Genomic DNA, 22,246 nt, shown 5'->3' on the forward strand with positions numbered 1-22,246 from the left:
CTTATTTGTGGAAATGTAGTTGATACGCAGGCATATCATTTTCTGTTTTCATTTCATCAGCTAACTCCCCTCCCTATCCCCCTGAGACCCCCTGTCCCAAATCACAAACACCTGCCAACCCTTGCATGGCAGATTAGCCTTGGGCTCATATTCTGCATGCAGCTGGCTGTGCTGCTGCTCATGCTAATGGTTTACCACACATCGCCTCTGAGCAATCACAGACACTTGTGTGCACTGCTATATTTGAAAAGCCTCCACTGGCAACGTTTATTCTCTGTCCAACCGCTGTCTCCCTGACTGCGATCAGAGGTTATGACCCATTTTCTAACAGATCTTTGTCTTTTTGAGGATCAATAGGAGCCTTTGAAGAACTTTTTTTGTTGCTTTTGACATATTTTGTTTTTCAAAAAAAAAAAAAACCCACTCCAATAAAAATAATTTCTAATTTCCTTATTTCCTAGTAATTTACTCGTAACTTGTGACCAAATTAACGTTAGTTTATTTTCGGGTAATACGTTGCTAATTTACTCTTGGTATTTTCCCCTAATTTTGAAAGAAATCATGTGAATTTGATGGGGAGGGGGGGGTCCAGTTGTGAGTCGCCGAAGAGAAAAAAAAGAATGGCAAATTACAAAAAAAAATACACAAAAACTCCAGAAATACATTTTTTTTTTTTTTACATAAACTTTTTACATAAACATGGACTGAACATATTTCAGGGACAGATCAGTGATTCTGGATCCGATTTCTAAGATTTAAATCCTTGTGAAAAGAATTTGAACGTCAACCAAAACATCTCTGTGTATAATGGTCTCTGGTTCAAATGGGGGGGGTCTGCAACTTTCGGAATCAACTTGTGGGTTCAGAGCATGAAAAAGATCGGGATTCACCAAAACAAACGGCAAACACTTGCACCGCCTGGAGGTGGCTAAGATCTGCCTGCAGATTACACCACACACACAACCAGATATAACAAATGACCATTTAAGGGTGCAACACTTTTTTTTTTTTTTTTGCATCATCAAAAATGACCAATTACACTCTAGTCAAGGGATTTAATGATAATTCACTGGAGGAAATATGCATCCAGTTGGGCTCTAACTCATCCAGGCATAACGCAACGCTCCCGTCTTTTATCTCTTTCCATTAGTGATCTGTGCAGCATGAAGCATGCGAGGAGAATTTGTTAATGATTCCCTGACATTTGAAGCGTATCAGCTGGTCTCTTCCTGACTAACAGTGGATGAGTGGCGGTTTGCTTCTGTTCAGTAGTTTCTGATCTGTGGTTTATGAAGGTAACATGGTTGTCAAATATCTTACAGTCTCACTGACAAGCTGCATTACATTTCTGTAAATTGCAAAACAACAGGTACATGTAGAGTGCATTTGAAACTGTAAAACGTACTTTCAGAGGCATATAAAGCAGTAAAACAACAGGGTAAAGAGTAGCAGCTTGAAATATGAATTTAATTGCGTTTCATAGATAAATTCATCTTGATCCGTCTTAACTTTGGTAAGAGGAAAAACAGCCAAGCCGCAGTTTCGACAGAAACACTGACAAACGCACCACTGTGGGAGCACTGAGGCCCCCCCCCCCCCCCCCCGACCTGGGCTGCTGCAGACACACACATGACCACACATCAGATAAACACATCCGCATTTGTAAGCAAAGACAATATGTGTGCATGCTGGTGTTTCCCTCTGCCTCAGGAGTTCAATCATGTGACCAGACTTCTGAGGAAAAGATTCCTTTTTGTCCCCATTTATGTCCATCACATGAAAATACCTTTCAACTGCTGTAACAAGTAAACAATACCAGAACAACCAACAAACAAAAATAACTCATTAGCTTGTTGGCCGTTGCTCTGTCGTGCTATTTAGGTCTGCTGAGAAGACGGCAAGATGTAGGCCAAAGAAGGAGACTCAACAGAAACAAATGTCTCTTCACAAGAGCGACAGTAAATTTCAAGTTCACTCAAGGAGACTTGCTCTTTTTTTCTATTCATGTGACCAAGTGGAGGGTGACCTGCACTCCAGTGTGAGTCATAGCCTTTTATAAAAGAATCATATTGTATTTAACCCTAATACGTCACCGTTTGAATGCATTCTTAACTTTTCTAACGACTTACTCTGTCTCCTAAAGCAGGCGATCCATCAATAGTCGTGCTACCATGAGAGAAATGATCCACTCAGGGATGCACCTCAAACCTTAACTGAATTATGACGATTCAACCAAACGCCTGTCCTGACAATGCAGAAAAAAGGTGATATTTTCTGCTTTGTCCGTAGCAGATTGATATGAAACCGCTAAAACAGAAGCTGTCAGTATGCAGCTTCACACTTTTGACACAAATCACATGGCAAATGGAAATGACAGCTGCTCGCCGCTCAACCAGCGGCAAGAGGAGGAGGAGAACGGACGTCTGTCTTCTTCAGTCTTTATAAACTTCACTCAGTATTTGGACATGAGGAATATCATTTCACCGGTACTATAAATATCTGTCTTATTTAAAATTGAATATACTGTTGATGACAAGTTGTAAAAACGAAGTTCAGAAATTGAGATGCGTGAATAATAAAGAAGAAACCGTGATGCATCAATTTCTGAGTCCACTCATTAATGAATCAAACTGTGGCCACGTCTACTGTAACTCACAGTGGATTCCATTACAGTCAGACAAGACTATAAGAGGGTGATGCCTCAACAAACTTCATCTAGCCTGATTAAGACAATTATCGAAATCTACAGCAATCAAAGATTAGTTTAGGCTGAGCCTGAAGGTGTTAAAAGTACTTCAGTTTCTCACCTCAGTAGTAACACTGACTTCATGACGCCAGGCGGCCTGTGGCATTAGACCTCATGTATGCCCAACATTGAAATACTTCCCCTTTAAGTGCGAATGCTAGGAGGCCCACTTACTCCTCTAACTGATGTGTGTTGACCATTAAGTTTTTGTCTGGCGAGGGAATACAGCACTTTAAAGCGGAAGCTCTATTATTCATAGACAGACTTTAAAAGGCCAAGGTTTATGAGAGAGAGAGAGAGAGAGTGTGTGTCTGTGTGTGTGTGTGTGTGCTGAGTAACATCACAGCAACTAGATTCTCATATGAATGGACTCTTCTCTGCTTTGTCATCATTGTTCTTTCAGCATCACGTTGCTCGTTATGAGTTCCCATCAAGACCATGATGTCAAATGTTTACTGTAACACGGAGGGTTCAGGCAGTGAAACACATCAGCTGACAGTTTAGTGCAGCCAACCACGTAGTCAAAAGGCAGTGCTGAGCAGATCCGAGAGAACAGAATCCTCTGTCACTGTTCAGGTGAACCCAGCATCATGTTGACTACAGGAACAAGCCAATGACAGCCTGAGATGTTAAGTTCCTTCTTCAGAGCAATACGAGAAGCTGCACTGGTACAAAATAGGAACAACAATAGAAAAAAAACATTGGAGCTAATCAGCTGATGACTACTTCCAGTCAATGGCCTCTCTGCAGCGCATGCTTGACTCGTCTTCTCTATCGAGATTGAATGGAGGGTTTATGGCCGCCTCTTTACCCAGTTTTATCGGCTGCTTATCTAAACGATAAAGCTGGAACACTTACAATTCCTGGCGAAGGCGTCTGATCTTGGCCTTCGCATCCGCCAGCTCCACAGAAAGGTGCTGTCGGCTCTCAGTCCTCCTCATGCTGGGGGAGTCGCTGGGTGATTGGGCTGGACAGGATGCCAGTGGAGACAGCTGCACACAGTCTCTCTCCTGGGTCAGCTCCACTATGGTCTGACGCAGGAAGAGAGCAGAGCGTCAAGATCGATGTATGTCTGACTACACTGACAATATCTCCCCCCAAAAAAGAAAAGATTATTAGTATTGTGTTCATAACTATCATAAATACTCCAAATCTGAAACTGTCTGGCTCCCAGGGTGAGTAGCCGTGTCTCACTCTAACTCTCTGGAGTGTTATTTATTCGCTGATAGAGAGACAAAGCACACACAAAAATGTAAAGCAGAGTTGGACTGATAATATTATTATTGCCATTTTTCATGTCAAAATATTAATGACAAGCTCCATGGCTGGATAAAACAAAGGTGTATTCACGTAAATCAGTATTACCCACATACTGTAATATGCCGGTATTTCTGTGACCTTTTTTTGGACACCAAAATCAGGAAAAAAAACTGTTGATTTAAGTAGATGAATGAGACTTGACAGGGCAGGCTAGGATTAATATACGCAACTAGAACAAAATTAAAAAAACAAGGAGGCGACTCGGAGCCATCGGTTCATCCAGAGCAAACCCCAAAACTAGAAGCGTGAGGGCAGAAGGAACCAAAACAGTCCCACACACAATCTATTTTGATCTGGGACAGGAAATGGGATTTTAATTGAGAACTGCTGGACAACAGAGTGATAATCTGGAGGCTATTAGAACCCCTGTTGGGCACACACACACGCACCTAAACCAGAGCACACACGCATGCGTATATACACACACACACACACACTTCAGCTTTATCAGTCGTGGGCATCTGCGCCCAATGGATTGGAAACTGAGTGACGCATATATGCTTTGTAAAACACACACACACACACACACACACACACACACACACACACAATCCATGAGACAGTTAACAGTTTCAACCCTTCCTTCCTGAGGCAGCTCTCTTGTGGTAACAACTAAAAGAGAAAACTTTCCACATAACGCCACAAAAAGCAGTCAAAAGACTTTTTCATTAGCTAAAGTCTGTTCATAGAACTACAGGATAACATCTGGACCATTAAAAAAAAAGACCCACTGTAATAGTTTACTCGATCCTTGTTTATTGTAGTTGTAGTGTTTTATGTTGTTCTAATAAAAAGGGTATTTACAACAGCAGCAATGGTTTTGTCAGAGCTGCTTTTGTGAGTCTTATTCTGAAACGTCTGACTGAGGCGAGCTATCATCGCGAATCTCCTGTTCGTCTATTTACACTGCTTACTCACCCCTCTCCTGTTTTTAAATCAAATCAAACCCACCTCCACCCCCACTCTAACGAGGAATACCTAAGTCTATATCATCCTTCCATGACCCAATAAAGCTCGTAATATCGATAAACTCAGACAACTGACAACTTTTTTAAGCCCAGTGACTCATTGCTAAATGCATGCAGCATGCGGACTTGCAGAAACCAGTGTCCTTCACATGCTCTATGATTACCTCCAGCTGCATGTCTCTTTCATCCACCAGGTGCTTGAGGTGAAAAGCCAGGTTCCTAGAGAGGGTGTCCAGGTCCTCGGGAGGCACCTCCCCACTCTCCAACCACTGGAGGTCCACTACATTCTCCTGGTTATGAGTCACCTTCAATCACCACATCATAAAATATTAATAATGAAGTCAAAGGGCCAAAAGATCTGAAGTGTCTGCCCAAGTTTTCGTTATGAAGGAAATTACCTCCTGGATGTGAGATGCGATGGCGGCTTTGGTGTCAAAATCCAGCGTCTGGATACGCTCGATGTACTCTTCCTTCTTTTCACACTGGAGACAGATGTTTACATGATTAATTCTCTTACATGAACTGGAGAGAGAGATAAAGATAAGATACAAAGACGATAAGATTAAAATATCCCATTTTCTAAGAATGCGGACATATGTGGTGCTTTCTTCCGAACCCCTGCCAGATTCAGTCACCGTCGCATGTATGAGAGTCTTGGTGAAAGTTTCAGCGATTGTCCGAAATGCAGCGAGTCAAGAGCTGAAAAGAGGCTTTGTCAAAAGAGGAAAGTTCTGCTGCACATTAGCCACATGATCATTAATTCATTTTACTACAGGAAGCAAATGGCAATATTCACAGTCTACAGACACTTCTTACAAAATAGCATTTGTGATTTTGGACTGAAGACAAAGTTGTAAGACCTGCGCGAAAAGAAAAGGATAACGGGACGAGCTCATAACAGTGATAATTTGAATAAAGAGATGAACTTGCTTCCTGTTCACCGTGACCAACTCCTGCCCATGTGAAGTGTGTTTTCGTGTTTAAATGAAATTGTGTGTGTGTGTGTGTGTGTGTGTGTGTGTGTGTGTGTGAGTGAGTGTGCGTGTGTTTTTACCTGAACAGCACAGCCGAGCAGCAGCAGCAATAGTTTCTTCATCTCTTCAAGACCTTGTTCTGAAAGACAAAAGCAGCATACATGAATACATGAAACCCCGTTAATATCATAATCTGCATGCGTAAAACTACAGCTTACAGACAATCATCCCTTTGGTCGGTAAAGTCTGCTCTTTAACAGAGGTAATAACAGGCTAATATTTTGTCTGATTGCTTCCTTGACATTCTTTTGAGTCATACTGTATTCCATTAATTAAGGGAGAAGGGAAACCTGCAGTTTATTGATGTTTTGTTGACAGTGGTGGAAGCCTTTGCTTTGAGCACGTCACCACAAACAGATGACCTGGTGACTGACAGATGGTGCTAACTGTTTGCAAATTACATTGCGAAGATTCAACTCTTATGTCTTAGAGCATCTGACACATCTGCCTCATGTGGCAAGTTTTATACTTATTTCTCGATTAAGAATAAAACTCTTAATTATATGAAGACTGATGTGCACCCTTAGCCTGCGCGTATCCCATATTTACTTTATCAGCTCAATCTCAGGATCATTTTCCACCCCAAGTTTAAATGTTTTCCAGAGTGCAGCAGGTTGGCAGGGTGAACTCCCACAAACTCCTCCACATGTAAGGACATACTGTCATAAACTGCTGAAACCCACAAACAGCTGCTGGCAAGCCAAACAGGCCTCGCCGCATCTGTGGGATTTTAGACTGAACAACAGTGAGCCAGGTGGCGTGCGTGTGTGTGTGTGTGTGTGTGTGTGTGTGTGTGTGTTAGTTACACTGACTAGGTGGTAAGGTATCTGCAAATTCTGGGTATCTGTGTTGGGGAGGTTTGTTTCTCCTATTTAGAGCAGGGTGGGTGATGAGCGAGCTCATCTTGTAGTCGTGTCATAGCGGGTGCCAACACTGTCCTGCCCCAGATCTATACGGGGGTTGGTTTAATGAAACGATCATCACAGTGGGAAAAGATAAACGTGCGTTCCAATAGTAATGGTTAGCTGACAAACTACAGAGGCACACAGGACTGGGACAATGACCCCGTGACTGCAATACCACAGCCGTGATGCTCATTAGCATCATAACTGCAAGTCTGTATTATAGATTTACTGATAAGAGAATGGGGTCAATCTAATTTCATTCCATTACACAATGACATAAAAATGCACAACCCCCCCCCCCCACACACACACACACACACACCCAAATAGTTGGTTGACGAGTCAGGAACGCCTCTGATTGGTCACTCAAACCTAGGCACCATGGGATTGGTCAGCTCTATAGACCAAAACAGGTTCTTTATCCATCAAAGTCACAGGTTCTTGGCCACAAATCGATGCCTCCCCTCTCATTCCTCAATGACACCCACAAGTCTGTGTGTTATTATTGACCATTCTAAGGTTATGTGGCAATTGATAGGGTAAATAAATACTTGCCAGCCCAAGATTATACTCGAGGTAATAGTCAAGGTTCCGGGCCGGGGTCACGAAGACTCAAGGCTGGAAGGACACTGACTGGGGATCAACCCTGCTGTGCTGCTCTGTAACTTTGACCCTGCTGTACTTTGGGACACGGCTCAATCAGTAAAATCACACCAGGTTATTTTGCCTCACAGCTGGTGGAAAACTAAAGCTTAGCAGCTCCATTTTTGTATTGTAAGTCATTCCATTGTTGATTTACCAGTTCAGACTGGCTAATGTTTGAACAGTTCCACCATGATATGGAAACGTGGTTGTAAATGGATTTGTACTGTAATGCAGCCATGGAAAGATGATTAATTTTGTTTTTCTAGCTCTCAAGGAAACTTTGCTTTACTTAAATCAGACACCGTGGCAGAATGAGTGTCAAAATAACAGGTATTATAAGCTTAGAATCTGTGGATGAGAGCTGTACCCCAACCTGCTAAATCATCACAAAGCTGAGCAGAGGAAATGCAAAGTCATCACAACATATTTTCTCCTCGTCTGGTCTCAGGCCTGGCACCAACTAGTGTTACAGCGGTGTAACTGTAGCCACACCAGCTCACAGGGATAAATACTTACCATTCTGTAGGTTCGGTGCTTAAGCTACGGGTTAGGCTCGGATTAGACCTGACGTACAAATATAGATCACGCTTTCCTGTGTATGATCTGATCCAAACTCCATTAAGAAATAATGTAGTTTAAAACTTGTTTGCATGTCGTCGTGTGGAAAGACATGGCAAAGAACAAAATCAAACTGCTTCAGCATCTGCGTAAGGATGTAGCTACTTCAGCATTATTTGCTGTTTAACCGCTGCAAAAGGTAAATTGGGAGCAACAGGCATTCAGACAGTTACTTCCTACAGACGGCTGTGAAACTCACCAGACTGAGTGAGCCTGGATTCATCTCTCATTCTTCTCCTCACAATTTATCGCTTCTCACATCAGTTTCATCATCTAAACTGCCTACGGATACGTTATGGACCCAGACATGGCGGTGTCTGCCGAGAAGAATCCAACAGTATAGTGTTACAATATGTCTATCATGTTTGATGATGGGTGGCACGGCGGTGCAGTGGTTAGCACTGTCACCCATCAGCAAGAAGGTTCCGGGTTTGAGCACGGGGTCTTTCTGTGTGGAGTTTGCATGTTCTCCCTGTGCCTGCGTGGGTTCGCTCCGATAGAACCTTCAATAGAAAACTGCAGCTGAACATCATCTCCCTCATCTTGGGCAGTCCTTCTATTCTGTGACATCGCAATGGAATCATACAATGATTAAATCTTGAGGATTGCCAAATCTGTACTGATGGACACATTTCGACCGTCACCTAGCCCATCCCCACTTTCATGATGTGCCCTTGATCAGCTGTTGCTGTTTCCAGGGAAACTGTGAGTGTGGACTCCTCCTAATACAGGAAAAAGTCTGAATTCATCACCTGCACCTACTGTACATTATGATATGAAAAGAAAAATGAAGTATGCAGAGAATTTGGGCCCAGACGGTTGATGGCTGATAAAACTTAATTCTCACTGCTGCAGGGCTTAGCAGGACTCCATTAGAGCCACAGGGGCCTATAATAGGCAGCGAGGGGATTTAGCTCAACAAATCTATTGGAGCAAGGTGGGAAAGATAAGGAACTGCACAGGATAAATAATTTATACAGCTTGAGAGGGAGAACAAGAGGGAGAAACTGTAAGAGCGAGAGATGAAAGAAAAGGAGACAAAGGAGGGAAAGCACCACAGAGCACAAGCAACACAAACACAAGGGAGGGTTGGAGGAATAAAGAAATCCAGAGAGAGAGACGGAAAGGCAAAGAGGCACAGTTGAAAATAGACATCTCCCTCAAGCAGCAGCAGCATGTAGGCTTGGAGGAAGCAGTACCCATCCTTCTACTAGCAGTCACCCCCCCCCCCACATACACACACTTGATTCATCCATTTCTTCCCTACAACACACATCCACCCATCCTTCCTTCCTTCCGTTACTGTTACAAATCATTTGCGCCACCTGAATTTGTCCTCACTCAGCTCAGCTTCCTTTCCGCTCTCCCTGCTTCATCCTGAAAGACAGTGACAAACCCTTTTTTCCGGCAGGCCATTGTGTCTGAGGATATGACCAAAGGAAAATAGTAAAAAGAACAACAAAAAAAAGGAGCGTGTTGCACGTGTAATGTAGTGCTACAACCTTCTATACTGCCATGACTCATGCAGCACCTGATGCTTTGTATGTTATTCAGATGCTACGTGGAATCAAATACTGCCAGACCTGTATTCAAGACGTCGTGCAGGTGTCTGGAGAAACATTTCCCACAATCCAGTCTGATTCTCTACAAAGAGGAATAAATATAGCCACACCAGATAAAAGTATTGGTTGAGGTAATGAAGATAAAGTTGGTAAGGGGTTCTTAATATCAGTTTGGATTTGTGTTTCAGTAAAGTGCCCAGCCCGAGGAGGCACTCAAAATTAGTATCACCAATTCAGTATCCAATAGGGCTGTAATCTCCCGGTCGACTTACTAGTCAATACGCTCTGGCTCGACCAAAATTCTGATTGGTCGATTTTTTTGCCACGTTAATTTCATCAGGAGGAAAGTACAAAGTGCTAATGGGGGTGTTTTCAAAGCACCTCTGTTTCACAGATAACAATCTATCTTTGAACACACCCCTTGTTTTTGCTATTTTGGACGAGCCCGACCCGCTAGAGACAAACAGACTGAAGAGTACTAGAAGGCCAACATCTGATGGTTTGATGAGTGTATATCTAATTTTGACGGTTTCATTTAAAGTCAGTCCTCGTCCACCATGTCAAAGACATCTGCAGTGTGGCAGCATTTCATGAAAATAGACAAAGGGGGGAAAAAAGTCAAATGCAAAGTTTGCAAACAACAGTTTGCATATCACAGCTCCACTACAAACATGGCGTATCACCTAAAAACGGTAAGCCAACTTGTCCACCTTAGGTTGCCCAGTCAGTTTTGAGTATATGAACACATCAGAATTGACATTTCAACCTGCTTTACTTTTCAGGTATGCACTTTATTTCGTTATCTGGTTTGTTAAATGAAAAAATTCTTACCGTGGACTTGCCTTTTGTGTTTAAGAGTAAAGTTTTAAGTTAAAAGTCTATTTGTGTCTCAGCTGCAATGCTGAGCTCCTCTGTTCAGTCTCGCTCTGTGCACAGGACACGTACAGAGCGAAATGATAGCGTCGGTCAATTATTATAACATGACAAAAACAATTGTCGAAATATTCCTCAACAGGTTTTGGGCTGATAGTTGACACAGTATATTTTTCATGTATAAAATTAGTCGATTTTTAATCGATTTTGAGGGCTTCGGTCGACCAAGAATTTCTTTGGTTGATTACAGCCCGAGTATCCAACCAACTGTTAAGCGCTCCATCAAGTGTGTGTTCCTGACATATGGTGTTAAATTATGTCTAGAGGAGTGTTTTTAAAGAACATTAAGATGTCGCAGTGACATTTTGTCTTCTATTTGACATCTTTGTGAATTTCCGTCGTAATAAGTATGAAAGTCAGGGTTTTTTAACTTGTTATAACTCACACACACACTTTAGTTGAAACTTCTGTCAGCTGTCAGAGAGGAACAGTTGTCTTCCCTCTTGTTGCTACAGTTGAAAGCACTTCTGCTCACTGACAGGTGCTTTTCACTTTTGCCGTTCATTAATTTGGTACTTGTTAGTCATTAGAATTATTTATATGTATGCAGGATCAAATAATCATGGCAGCATCTGGCAATTTCCTCTGGAAAGCTGTTTCAACAGTGCAGCGGAGAGAGAACAAGATGTTTGTTGAGAGCAGTGCATTTATCATAGTTTATATTTACATTCAGTCATTCTAATTATACTGCATTAAGTGACTTCCAGCCAGAGACCAGACAGTTTATCAGTTTTGGGATCTTAGAGGAACGAAAACAACATTGGCGGCCGCAAAAAACATTCAGAGCGAAGACTTGAGTTTTCAGACCAGATCACAGCTGAAAACTCACAGACTTTAAGACAGACTAAACAAAGGAGGCACTGTGTGTGCACGCCAGCATGTGCATGCAAGCACACTCATTAAAACACAACTACTGAGTGTGTGTGTCTCTGTGCATCTCACTGTGTGTGAATACACAAGGCAGACCGGGGTAGATCTGAGCCTTGGGGTGCCATGGTGTGTTCCCACTGTTCACTGTTGTTAATGACACCCTTCCCCCAACCACCACATAAACACACACCCACGTGCACACACACACACATACACACATGTGTGCACCCACACACACATAGAGTCGTCCCCTGCCCCCTAATGAGAGCATAATAAAAGCCACATGGGCAATGACTTTCAGCTGGCCGTCGCTAAGCCAGACTGCACCGACGCGGCTGGTCGGGTGGCTGCCTGACTGATACTCTGACGAGCTGGAGGGTAAAGGGCAAACCAAACCCCTGAGGAATGCAAGCTAATACTTTCTGTCTGCTCTGGTCCACTGGCTCACAACTGCCCTGTGCTACTGTTAGTGTGACAGTGTGAGTACAGAAAGTCATTCTGTAAGGATTTCAAATATGATAAATATATTCAAAAACACACCATCAGGAAAGTCCTGTTCATGAAATCATCCATCTTTACTGTGTTCTTAGAGCAGTCAGCATCGGGTTAACTGCTATTCTGAAGTATTGTGAGGATAATGTTTCTGATCACTCGTGGTGGAGCAGCTCGCCACAGTTTCATAATGAACCACAAATATGTTTACACTTCTCATTAATGTAAAAAAAATGTTGGGTTTTGCACTTTTGCTTCAGCAAAACATTCCTCACTGCCCATCATTCCATAGAGGAGGTCACTACTTCTATTTTATTGAATACAATGTGTTCTTTGGTAAGGCCCAATGGGGGGTAAACCTCAATACATTATAACTCTGGAAATGTGTGACCAGCTTCATGTAACAAAGAGGTTTTTAGCTGTAAATGGATTTGAAATTTTGCACTGCGTCGATATTCAGCCTCCATGTCAGAAATTCCATGGACTAATTGTGGCAGGCCTGTGTTAATCTTATGCTAGGCTAGGTAATGTTTACTGAGGTGTAAATGCTCACCTACGATTTGCCATCACTGTTCTACAATAGGAAAACTGGAAAACGCCACAAAAATGATAATCTAATTCTGTGGAATACACTGGACAGTAGCTTTTATCATTAGTGGTTCAACAAACACTTCAAAAATAAAAATTAAACTAGCTTATCTTGTAGGTCACTACCCAAGAGGTATTTTGTTCACAATCACAATATATATACTGTATATATAAAAAACAAACAAGGCATCTGTTCCTGAAGCTGATGCAGTCTCTCACACACACACACACACACACACACACACACACACACACACACACACACACACACACACACACACACACACCAGCATGTATGAATCTGTGTGGTCATTCACTGCAGCCTCCTCTTCATTTATTTATCCTTCATAGGCGCGCAACAATTAAAGACTCTGCTGTTGACCGTGGAAAAGTGATGAAAACACCAAAAATAACGATGGCTGTGGTGAAAGGGTGATAAAGGCAGCCAAGCGAGGACGAGGATTTAAAAGCCATTTCATCTGCTTATAAAGAGGGACAGATATCCTTCCACAAGGTCTGCAAGCTGTGCCAGCAAAGAGTCCACTTTGAAGGGCTGATAATCACATGTGCACACACACACACACACATACACTTTTTCAACAAACAAAACAAAAACCAAACCAGTGACTTTTACTGGTTTCAGCAGGTGAAGGTTACATGTCTGAATTCCCCCTTCTATTCATATGAAGTTTTTATTACCACGACCGACACACTGATATCAAGTGAGGCCTGCGACCGGTTATCTCCTCTCAGTGGCTTCATCAAGCTCATGCAGGAATATCAAGAAGCAGTTTTTCTGGGCTGTAAAGGTCAAACTGATCCAGACACTGTTCCGTAATGTTTTTTTTTTTGGAAATTCAAATACGTCACTCTGCACTACCGCTGGTTTAAGGACAAAAAAGACAGAGAATTGCTGGGTTCAGCCGCGGAAAGATTTGTTGCAAAATGTTTAAATGAATGTTGCAGTTCAGGTAATAGAATGCTGCAACGTCACCGCTGAGGTTTGAGGGATGCAGGAGTTCAAATATCAAAAGACTGACAACTTTGTACCTCACTTCAACAGTAACAACCTGCATTTCTTTAATTCTGCCGTCATCTGTAATTTCTAAAGGAAGGTGTTGTGAATAGCAGGCAATTAGGCTGTCATTATTGAGCACTGGGGAAGCAAAAAAAAAAAAAAAAAAATGTACACTCCAAGAAAACATCAAAGCAGTGGATAATTAAAATGAGCTTATTTCTGCATCCAAACGACAAAAGCGCCATAAAATTGCACGTGTCCTCTGTGTGAACTGTATGCTTCAACTAGAGGACTCTCTCTGAGCATTTCCCTCCAAGCTAAACTTGATGCTCAGTGTTTACAGGCCAGGAACACTAAAAATGTCTTCTATAATGCTGTATAGTGTTGTACAGGACATGGACACTTACCGCAAAGAGGGTTCCTCCCCAGGACCAGAACATTTGGTAAGGGCATCATCACCAGCTGCTGCAGCGTCTCCTGTTATACAAAAATACAATAAAAATGAAAATAAATAAGGTGGTCAGAAGGTTTGAAGTTTGACTGATGAGCCTTTCACATCTACCTTTGCTAAAAGAGCAGAGGTTGAGAATGCACACCTCCATTGGGGGAGGAAGACCACAACTATTAGACTACAATATTGTCTTTAATGAAAGAAACTAATTCTGAATGTCAGTCTGGAGTGCAGCAGGTGAGGAAGGCAAGGTGACACCGAAATGACCAGCATCAATCTCCTGCTGTGGACAGTTATGATTGTCCCACGTGCAGCGGGGATGTTATATGATGCGTGTGAGATGATGCAAGTGACAGTGGCATTCAAGCTGCAGGGCGGCTTTTACCCCCCGCCTTTCATTCACTTGTCACTCATCAACACCAATATGAACCCGGCAACTTACAACACTCATGCAGAGTAGACCGAAATAGACAGATGATTTTAGACAAGCTGTAACAACTTATATTAAATGATTGTTTTGCCAATAGTTGCCCTCGCAAGCATGATGCAGGTGGTAGAACCATGAAGCCATTCAGGTGCATACAAAATCAGGACATGCAGTTAAGTGAAGCAGAAAGGACATGAAGGTCAACTGAATATTTCATGTGATGGCAGAGAAGAGTTTAACTCGTCCCGTGCAGCGCTTCAACTATTTAGTTTCTTAGAGGCTTATCACAATGCTTCGTCAGGGGGTTTGTAAGTACCCCTCCTGCCGTAACCATCTGCCCTATACATATTACATTACCTCATCGAGGAGGTAAGGGGGAGGGTGCAGGGAATCTGACATCACTGGGGTGGGAGGTGGTGGGGGGACTGAAAATAGAGCCACATCTGTGATGCTTTCAGGTATTACCCCAAATCAGCTAGACTGATTGGTTTAAATGTGCAACCTAATATACCAGCTTCTGCACAGCGCTGGAGGGATAAAGACAGTAAATCACAGGTACTAAGTTACCAATCTTAGGGGGTTTTCACACCACAAAAATGCTCATAACTTCAAAATGTACGCTAACTTACAAAAATGAGGTTTAACAGTGAGTTTTCTGCTTCAGCTGGTACACAACTTTAGATCTGTTCCTCGATAAGTAGTTTTACAGTATAAACAAAAGAACTGCAACGTGGAGATTTTTACTCCTTCACAACTGAATTATCTTGGTATTCAATGACAAGGCATCTTTTGATATTCGATAGTATTGAGGTAATCCTGTCCGTGCCATAAAAGTATCCAAGCCCAACACCAACGCCAGCCTTGTTTGGTTCCTATGTGGCTCGTGATGCATACCATGCAAACATGAAATTGTCTCCAAATATTTTGTCCTCTAGACTGCAATGGACTTTTCAAAAAAAAACTTCTATGTCAAATAAATATCTTTCTTCCTACGTTCTCTTCATGATGCAGCGTCTTTATCGATTCGCGTGTAGATGTTTGAACGGTGTGCCGCTGTGTCTTCGTGTCAAATGTAACTCACTGAGGACAGTTGCAAACACAACTTCAGCTATGCCCTCCTTATCAGGAGCTTGCAGCCCCTGTTACCTGTGGTCGTCATGGCTGCTAGAACTGATGCAGAGACAGAAATATACCCATTTACATAAGAATATGTGGTGTTGGATACCAAACAGATGATAGTATAGTGTGACAGTTGGACAACAACAAGCTGGCACAAAATGCATTGTGCTCTACTGCAGGGTTTGTGTTTTTTATCCTTTTGGCCCAAGTTTTGTTTATTGATGGTGAGTCCAGTTTTACACTTCACACTCCAGTTTCACAACCAGCTTATGGAAAGGCAGCACGCTCCACCGCAGCGGGATCTAGGTTATCGAAACCTCTTTGAAAAACTGTTTGATGAGATAACAATTCTCTACAAGCCTTTGTAGATGTTGTCAAAATCAGGGGTTCTCAAAGTGACCCCTTGAGGGTCTTCCAGGTGGTCGAAATGAGGGATGATATAATTTACTTTTATTTCAGTGCTCGATAAAAGCAGCTGCTGAGACGGAGAGTAGCAAATTATAAAAAGATTTAGCAGATTACAAACGATAAAACTAAAACTTCCTGGATTTTATTGTCATTTGTTCATCAACTGACAAAAATGACTAAAAAATTTAGCAATAACAACAAAAAACAGAAGATTTGCCCAAAATACCTGTTGAAAATGTTACAAGGCTGTGAACATCAAGTGAAATGTCTTTACTAGGCAATATCACTACAAATGGGGGTCTGCGGCTTCGTGAGAGTCAATATGGGGATACAGAACTAGAATACTTGGTCTCACTTCATCTAAGAGGAATGAGAAGCATGACGGATAGTTTCATGCCTGGAGCTTAAGCTTGAAAAATGCTGTGTAAACAAAAATCATCATTACCCTCCATTTGCACACGGAGATTGAGAACAGGAGGGAAAGATTAAACTCACAGTGATGGACAGAAATTATTTTTGGGTTTGTGTGGTTGCCATGGTTTCGTTTGGGTGTTGTAGAGAGCACTGACCCCAATAGCTCTGCCTGTCTATCACTGTCTATATTCATATGCGTGGCACAAAGCGAGAGGGTTGTTAAACGTAGTAATGGCATCGTAGTAATCAAAAGCCGGCTTTTCCAAACCCATTGAGAGGAAATTAATGGCACAGTTTTAGATGCGAAGTAAAAAAATAAAAATGTTTTCATGTTTGATTAGATTGGCCAATAGAGGCTCAACTAGTAAAGCAGCAAAATATTGAGAATCGCCGAAATATGATGGCAAAAACAGCTCTCTGGCAACTATGACAGCCTACATTAGTGACCGTGACGATGACTAAGATCTGCAAGTTCCTGTTTGAGCGGGATTAAATAGCCTGGATGTCTGAAGAGTGAGACAGAGTGACTCAAACAGCATCAGACAGCCACAGTTGCTCTCAAGCACAGAGACATTTGGTGTCCCTGTCGGCTGATCTTTACTGTAGAACTGATGACATCAGCTTCAGGGAAGCATCTACCATCACCCTCAAAGGGTCAAGAAACCAAATCAGGGAAATAAATGAGACCAGGCTCACTCTGTCTACAATGACAGAGCCTCATCAGAGAGAGACGGGCTCATGTTAGTCATAACTGCACTGGATGCACAGTTGTCAAGTCTTCATGTTACACCTTGTGATGGTCAGAGTCAGAATAAATATCACAATATGGTGACTTTGTGATACAAAAACAGCACAAGGAGAAAAGTCTAGCTCATGCAGTGTGCTAGTTGTGCTATTGACTTGTGGATCTCCAAACCTCTTTCCACAACCACCTGTCCCGTTTGCAGCCACTGTTCCCCATCAGCACCTGTCGCCTTCAATAGCACCATGTGTTTGCTGTTCAAGCAGAGAAGGTTTCAGTCTTTTCAAACCACCCGAGTACAATGACAACTCAACCACTGTGTGCTGACACTGCTGTGTTTTACTGGACACAAGAGCAGGTCAACCTTAGCTTAAGAAGCATGCATCACCTTCACCGCAGAAAGACTTGGATTTTATCGCTTTAGTTTCCACTTAAGTTCCAAGTGAGCCGTCACAGGGTTTCCACTAGTTGAGTACAAGGCAGGCTCTAAATTGACTCTAAACAACACACTCAAATGAAGTATATTTTTCAGTATTGGAGTGGTCGTGTAACTGTTGTCTAAGTGAAATATATTTCTCAGTAGTGAAGTGCAGTGGTGTCCACACAAGCCCAGAAAACCTTTCAGCTGCAGCGATGAACAATCTAGACTTGTCAGTCAATGTTTGCTACATTCCTCAACACTCAAGTCATGTTTCTATGGGTTGTTTTTTTTCTCTGCCACCATATTTAAGTGAAGTGGTTCAGCCCTGAAACACGTAAATTTCAGCCCAAACTCACTCAAGATGACCCCACCTTCGCTGTGGATCCCCCTGCCTCCCCACAAGGGCACTTGATCGCTCTTCAGGCGGAAACCTGCCTTTCAACTGATTTGCCCTCTTAGCAGTTCTGGAGTGATGGAACGATCTGCATTGTGCAGCGTTGAGTGGAACACTGTGTCTATTCAGTACTGTTTTTTTCCTTCCTTTTTCTCTTCAAGGGTCCATTGAGCTACTCTTGTTAGCTTATTGTTGCTGTGTTCCTCGATAACCCTGAGCTTTGTGATTAATCCCCCCCCCCCGACATCGTGTGATGCATTTCCTCCATTTTTAATCTCACTTTTTTATTAGAGATTCTTTTTGTTAAAGACCAAGTGTAACATTACAGGGCCGATTCAGACTCAAATGCTTGATATGTGTTCAGACTGGTGCCGTTGATGCAAGATGATCAAAAGCCAGATACAATCTAGGGCATAGATGAAATGGCTTAAGACTTGAACAGCATACATAATGTTTACATCACCACGGCCGTTATGTACCACGATATGACACATGTTCTTTAAGTCAAAGTCGGATGGTTAAAAATAACCATACGACACTTCATTATATTTGACTGTTCTTTTTTACTTTGCCTCCTCTTACTCTGTATTTATTTCCTTCTCCTCCTCTATGTCTCTCCAAATCAGTTCACCTTGCGAGGCAACAGGATTTGGGAGATCTCACGAGAGTCCAGCTCTTTATTTATAGGTAGACCTGAACAGAGCTCTGCAGTAGAAGCTGTACTACAAACTCTCTACAGCAATAAAAATTTGTACCAACTCAACACATGATGTACATGGTATATTGTCCCATCATGCAAACTTATAACAAACTATGGGTACAGAGTTCCAACGGAGTGGAAGAATGAAAAACAAAAACAAAAAAAAGGGGGACCAATTTAAGGCTGCATGCAAATTCAACAAGCTTCATTTGTATTATTTTGATAACGCTGGAAGATGCATGCTTTTAATACAGCCATCTAAAGTAGTCAAAAAACGGGTATTTTGCGATGGCTATGGTAAATAAAATGCTCTGAGGATTAGCTGCAGGCTAATAACAAAGCTAAACTACAGTAATATTCCTCCTGGATTAGCTGGTGCAGGCTAAGCTCTCATACATAAAACATGGACACTGCAGGAGAGAGACAAGACGCCGCACAGAGCATGTCATGGCGACGTGCTACACCGTGAGGCATGCACATGCACACACGTGCTAATGCCGCTTTCAAACGGAGAGCTTTCCCTGTAGATGTGACAGCAGCAACACCCTTAGCTCAGTCACAATGTCACTCTCCAATATCCCCCATCAAATCACCTCCATTTCACACATGAAAGATGGCACGCTATTTAAAAAAAAAAAAAAAAAAACGCAATAGAGCCAGACAAAGAGGATATGGATGCAGTGAAAAAGACAAATAGAGGGGGAAGGGAGGGAGAGAAGGAGAGAGAGATGAAGCTTTGATTTCCATCACTTCTCACTCCAGGCACGCAGGGGCAGGGTTGCCTCCTCCTCACCCCTTCTTCTTCTTCATCATTTCCTAAACCCCACCTCACCCACCCCCCCCCCCATCCCCCTAGCCTGACACTATTTTGCTGTATTATTGATTCCAGTAGGATTCACAGCCCCTCAGCTCCTTCTCATCTTCCATCCCAAAGAGATATTTAGACAGACTGATAGAATGGGGTGTTGGTTCGAGGGGAACTTGTCAAACACAATGGAATTCACTCGCTCAAAAACATTTTGTCTCCATCATTCACTGTTTTAATCGATACTGAAAAAATAATATTCCTTTGAAAACTGGGCAAAATGTGCATGAAGTAGTGTGATTTTAAGAGAAAATGGAGTGACTGTGCAACCCCCCCCCCCCCCCCCCCCATTCTTCAGCAAAGTGTGGGCTGAACAGACGTCTGCTGACAATAGAGATAATATTCTGCTGATGGAGACAGTAGCCTGGTGGATAATGTTCACTCTCTCTCTCTCTCTCTCTCTCTCTCTCTCTCTCTCTCTCTCTCACACACACACACACACACACACAGAGCTGCAAGGGTCGTGCTAAGATAAATACTAAGTGTGCACTTACTTTAGCTAAGCATGTATGCATAGAAGTTTGTGTTTAATTGGTGTCAGTAGGAAGGTTATAATGATCCAGTGTTTCTGTCTCACAGGAGCTCTGTGTTAAATCCCCTCTCCCCAACACATAGACACACACTCACACACACACACATACACACACCCCTACAGCTCCTTCCCACCTATCCAACCAAGCACAAGTTCCGCTAACGGCGTAGCTTTAACAGGGGGCTAATTGTACAGCTACTGAGAGAGCGAGTATAGCCTGAACCCTGAAAGCCTGAATCACACCCATTCTGCAGACATGGAGGGTTACCATAGAAACGAGGCGATGGGTTTATTCTCCCCATTCTTGTGTATCTGACACATATAGTAAATGTGAAAACACACACACATAAGCCCTCTGCATGGCACTGCAGACCTCCCTCCTGCTGGAATAACTGCAGAGATTATGAACTTGAGAAGGTTATTACTGCCAACAATGGGAACATGAATGCTTCCTCTTCTTGTCGCACACGCAGGAACCACTTAACACCAGATCTCACAACATCTCCATCAACTAAATCGATGAAAAGACAGCTTTCCTGCTGCTCAAAACTGTAACAGAGCCAGAAGGCAACACAATAGATGATTGTGTGTGCGTCATGACTGCTGTTTGGAGATGGCATGGCAAAAAATATTGTCCCGGATACAAGCTGGACACATGAAAGCAAATTAGGCTTAAATCAAGTGTGTGAAGCTGGAACAAAAAGAAATGTTAATCTATAATCTCCAATCATCACATTAAAGAACATACCGTGTTAAAGCTTCTCAATAAAGAGGGTTTTTTTTTTAAATTTGGATCAAATAAATCTGAGGTTATTTTCTTATTATTGTTGATGGCACTGCAAAATGACAGAAGTTTTTTTTTTTTTTTTTAAACCAGTCTACTTTTATTCTGTCACCATCTTAAACTTTAGCCCCATTTCCCCTGATGCTTGCACCAACAACTGCCCTGTCACTTTTTTTTAAAAATACATTTTCAAAGGATTCCTGGTTCTATCAAAATGTTAGAAAAGAAATGAAGGCCTACGATTGATGGACTGTTAAATAATGAGGTCTGGTGTCAAACTAAAAGCTGGTTGGAGAGTACAACTCCATGAAACAACAGCAGCCGGGTTCTACTGTTGGCCAGATGGACAGATCATCTCTTCCATCAGGAGGAGGAGAAAATGAGGCATTAGTGGCCGCTTTTCTTTTGTTCTCTGCTGTTATCTGTCAGCTAGAGTGCTTTTTACAAAATAGCCCTGAGGCTGAACGACTGGACGAGTTGATCCTGCTGCTCGTCTCAAAGGTGGAGGCAGGTGGGCTGGAGAAGACCCCCCACCCCCACCCCCCCGCCCCATCACACCCCTGAGGCTCGGCTTTACATTGACTGGAAAAGTTAACACAATCACACACGCCGTTCACCGTTATTGGATCGCCTGCATTTATTGGTCTCGGTGAGGTGCCATTCAAATGAAGCTTGATTGATTTTGCAGATATTCTGTGATAATTAACAAAAGATGGAGTTTGATGATGTCATAAGGGTGTGAGGTCACAGGGGTCACCCTCGTTAAACAATGATTGCCAATGAATCTGACACAGGCAGAAATCATGTTATCAGTAGGGCTGAGTTGGCTTGGGATGGATATCACAAGACTGCTTTTAACCATGAATGGTAATGGTTTAGATTGCGGTACATTCATTTTCCAATCCATGCACCAAATGTCACTGGCATGTAAGTTCTATGCAGGCAGCAGTACAATCCATTAATACTAGCGGAAATTCTTTATCACCCATCCGACCTCCCCGATCTCAGAGATACAAACTTGGTTTGTTTTTCAAAATTCAAATATTGCAGATTTTATTTGGTTTGGCTTTTTATCTAAAATTACAGAACAGTAAATGCTGCAGACAAACCCAGATGTCCGTCTGCAGATCAGGGCTGAAAAAGGAGAACCCAAATCTTAGCTTCCCTCTTCTTTTATCTTTCAACGCATGGAAAAATACAACACCAGAACTGCAGTGGGTTCCACGCAACTCTACATCACTGCTTGTACAGAGAGTCTGTATATCTTGCGGCAGTAATACAACTCACTGC

At 42.5% G+C, this 22,246-nt stretch overlaps 1 protein-coding gene across 7 annotated transcripts in view; it reads right to left on the reverse strand.

Moving 5' to 3' along the window:
* Positions 1-22,246, reverse strand: part of ccdc88ab (coiled-coil and HOOK domain protein 88ab) — a 67,005-nt gene that overhangs the window by 24,957 nt on the left and 19,802 nt on the right. For all 7 annotated transcript variants that reach the window (XM_086179644.1, XM_086179641.1, XM_086179640.1 and 4 more), the window contains exons 4-8: positions 14,107-14,176; positions 6,089-6,147; positions 5,433-5,516; positions 5,199-5,339; positions 3,605-3,777 (exon numbers count right to left, since the gene is read on the reverse strand). In XM_086179644.1, the coding sequence (XP_086035770.1) occupies positions 3,605-3,777; positions 5,199-5,339; positions 5,433-5,516; positions 6,089-6,147; positions 14,107-14,176 (527 nt within the window). The remainder of the gene's footprint in view (positions 1-3,604; positions 3,778-5,198; positions 5,340-5,432; positions 5,517-6,088; positions 6,148-14,106; positions 14,177-22,246) is intronic.

This window comes from Aulostomus chinensis, chromosome 16 (assembly GCF_037954235.1).
Source record: "Aulostomus chinensis isolate RoL2024-O1b breed Wild chromosome 16, RoL_Achi_v1.0, whole genome shotgun sequence".
In the NCBI taxonomy this organism is placed as follows: Eukaryota; Metazoa; Chordata; class Actinopteri; order Syngnathiformes; family Aulostomidae; genus Aulostomus; species Aulostomus chinensis.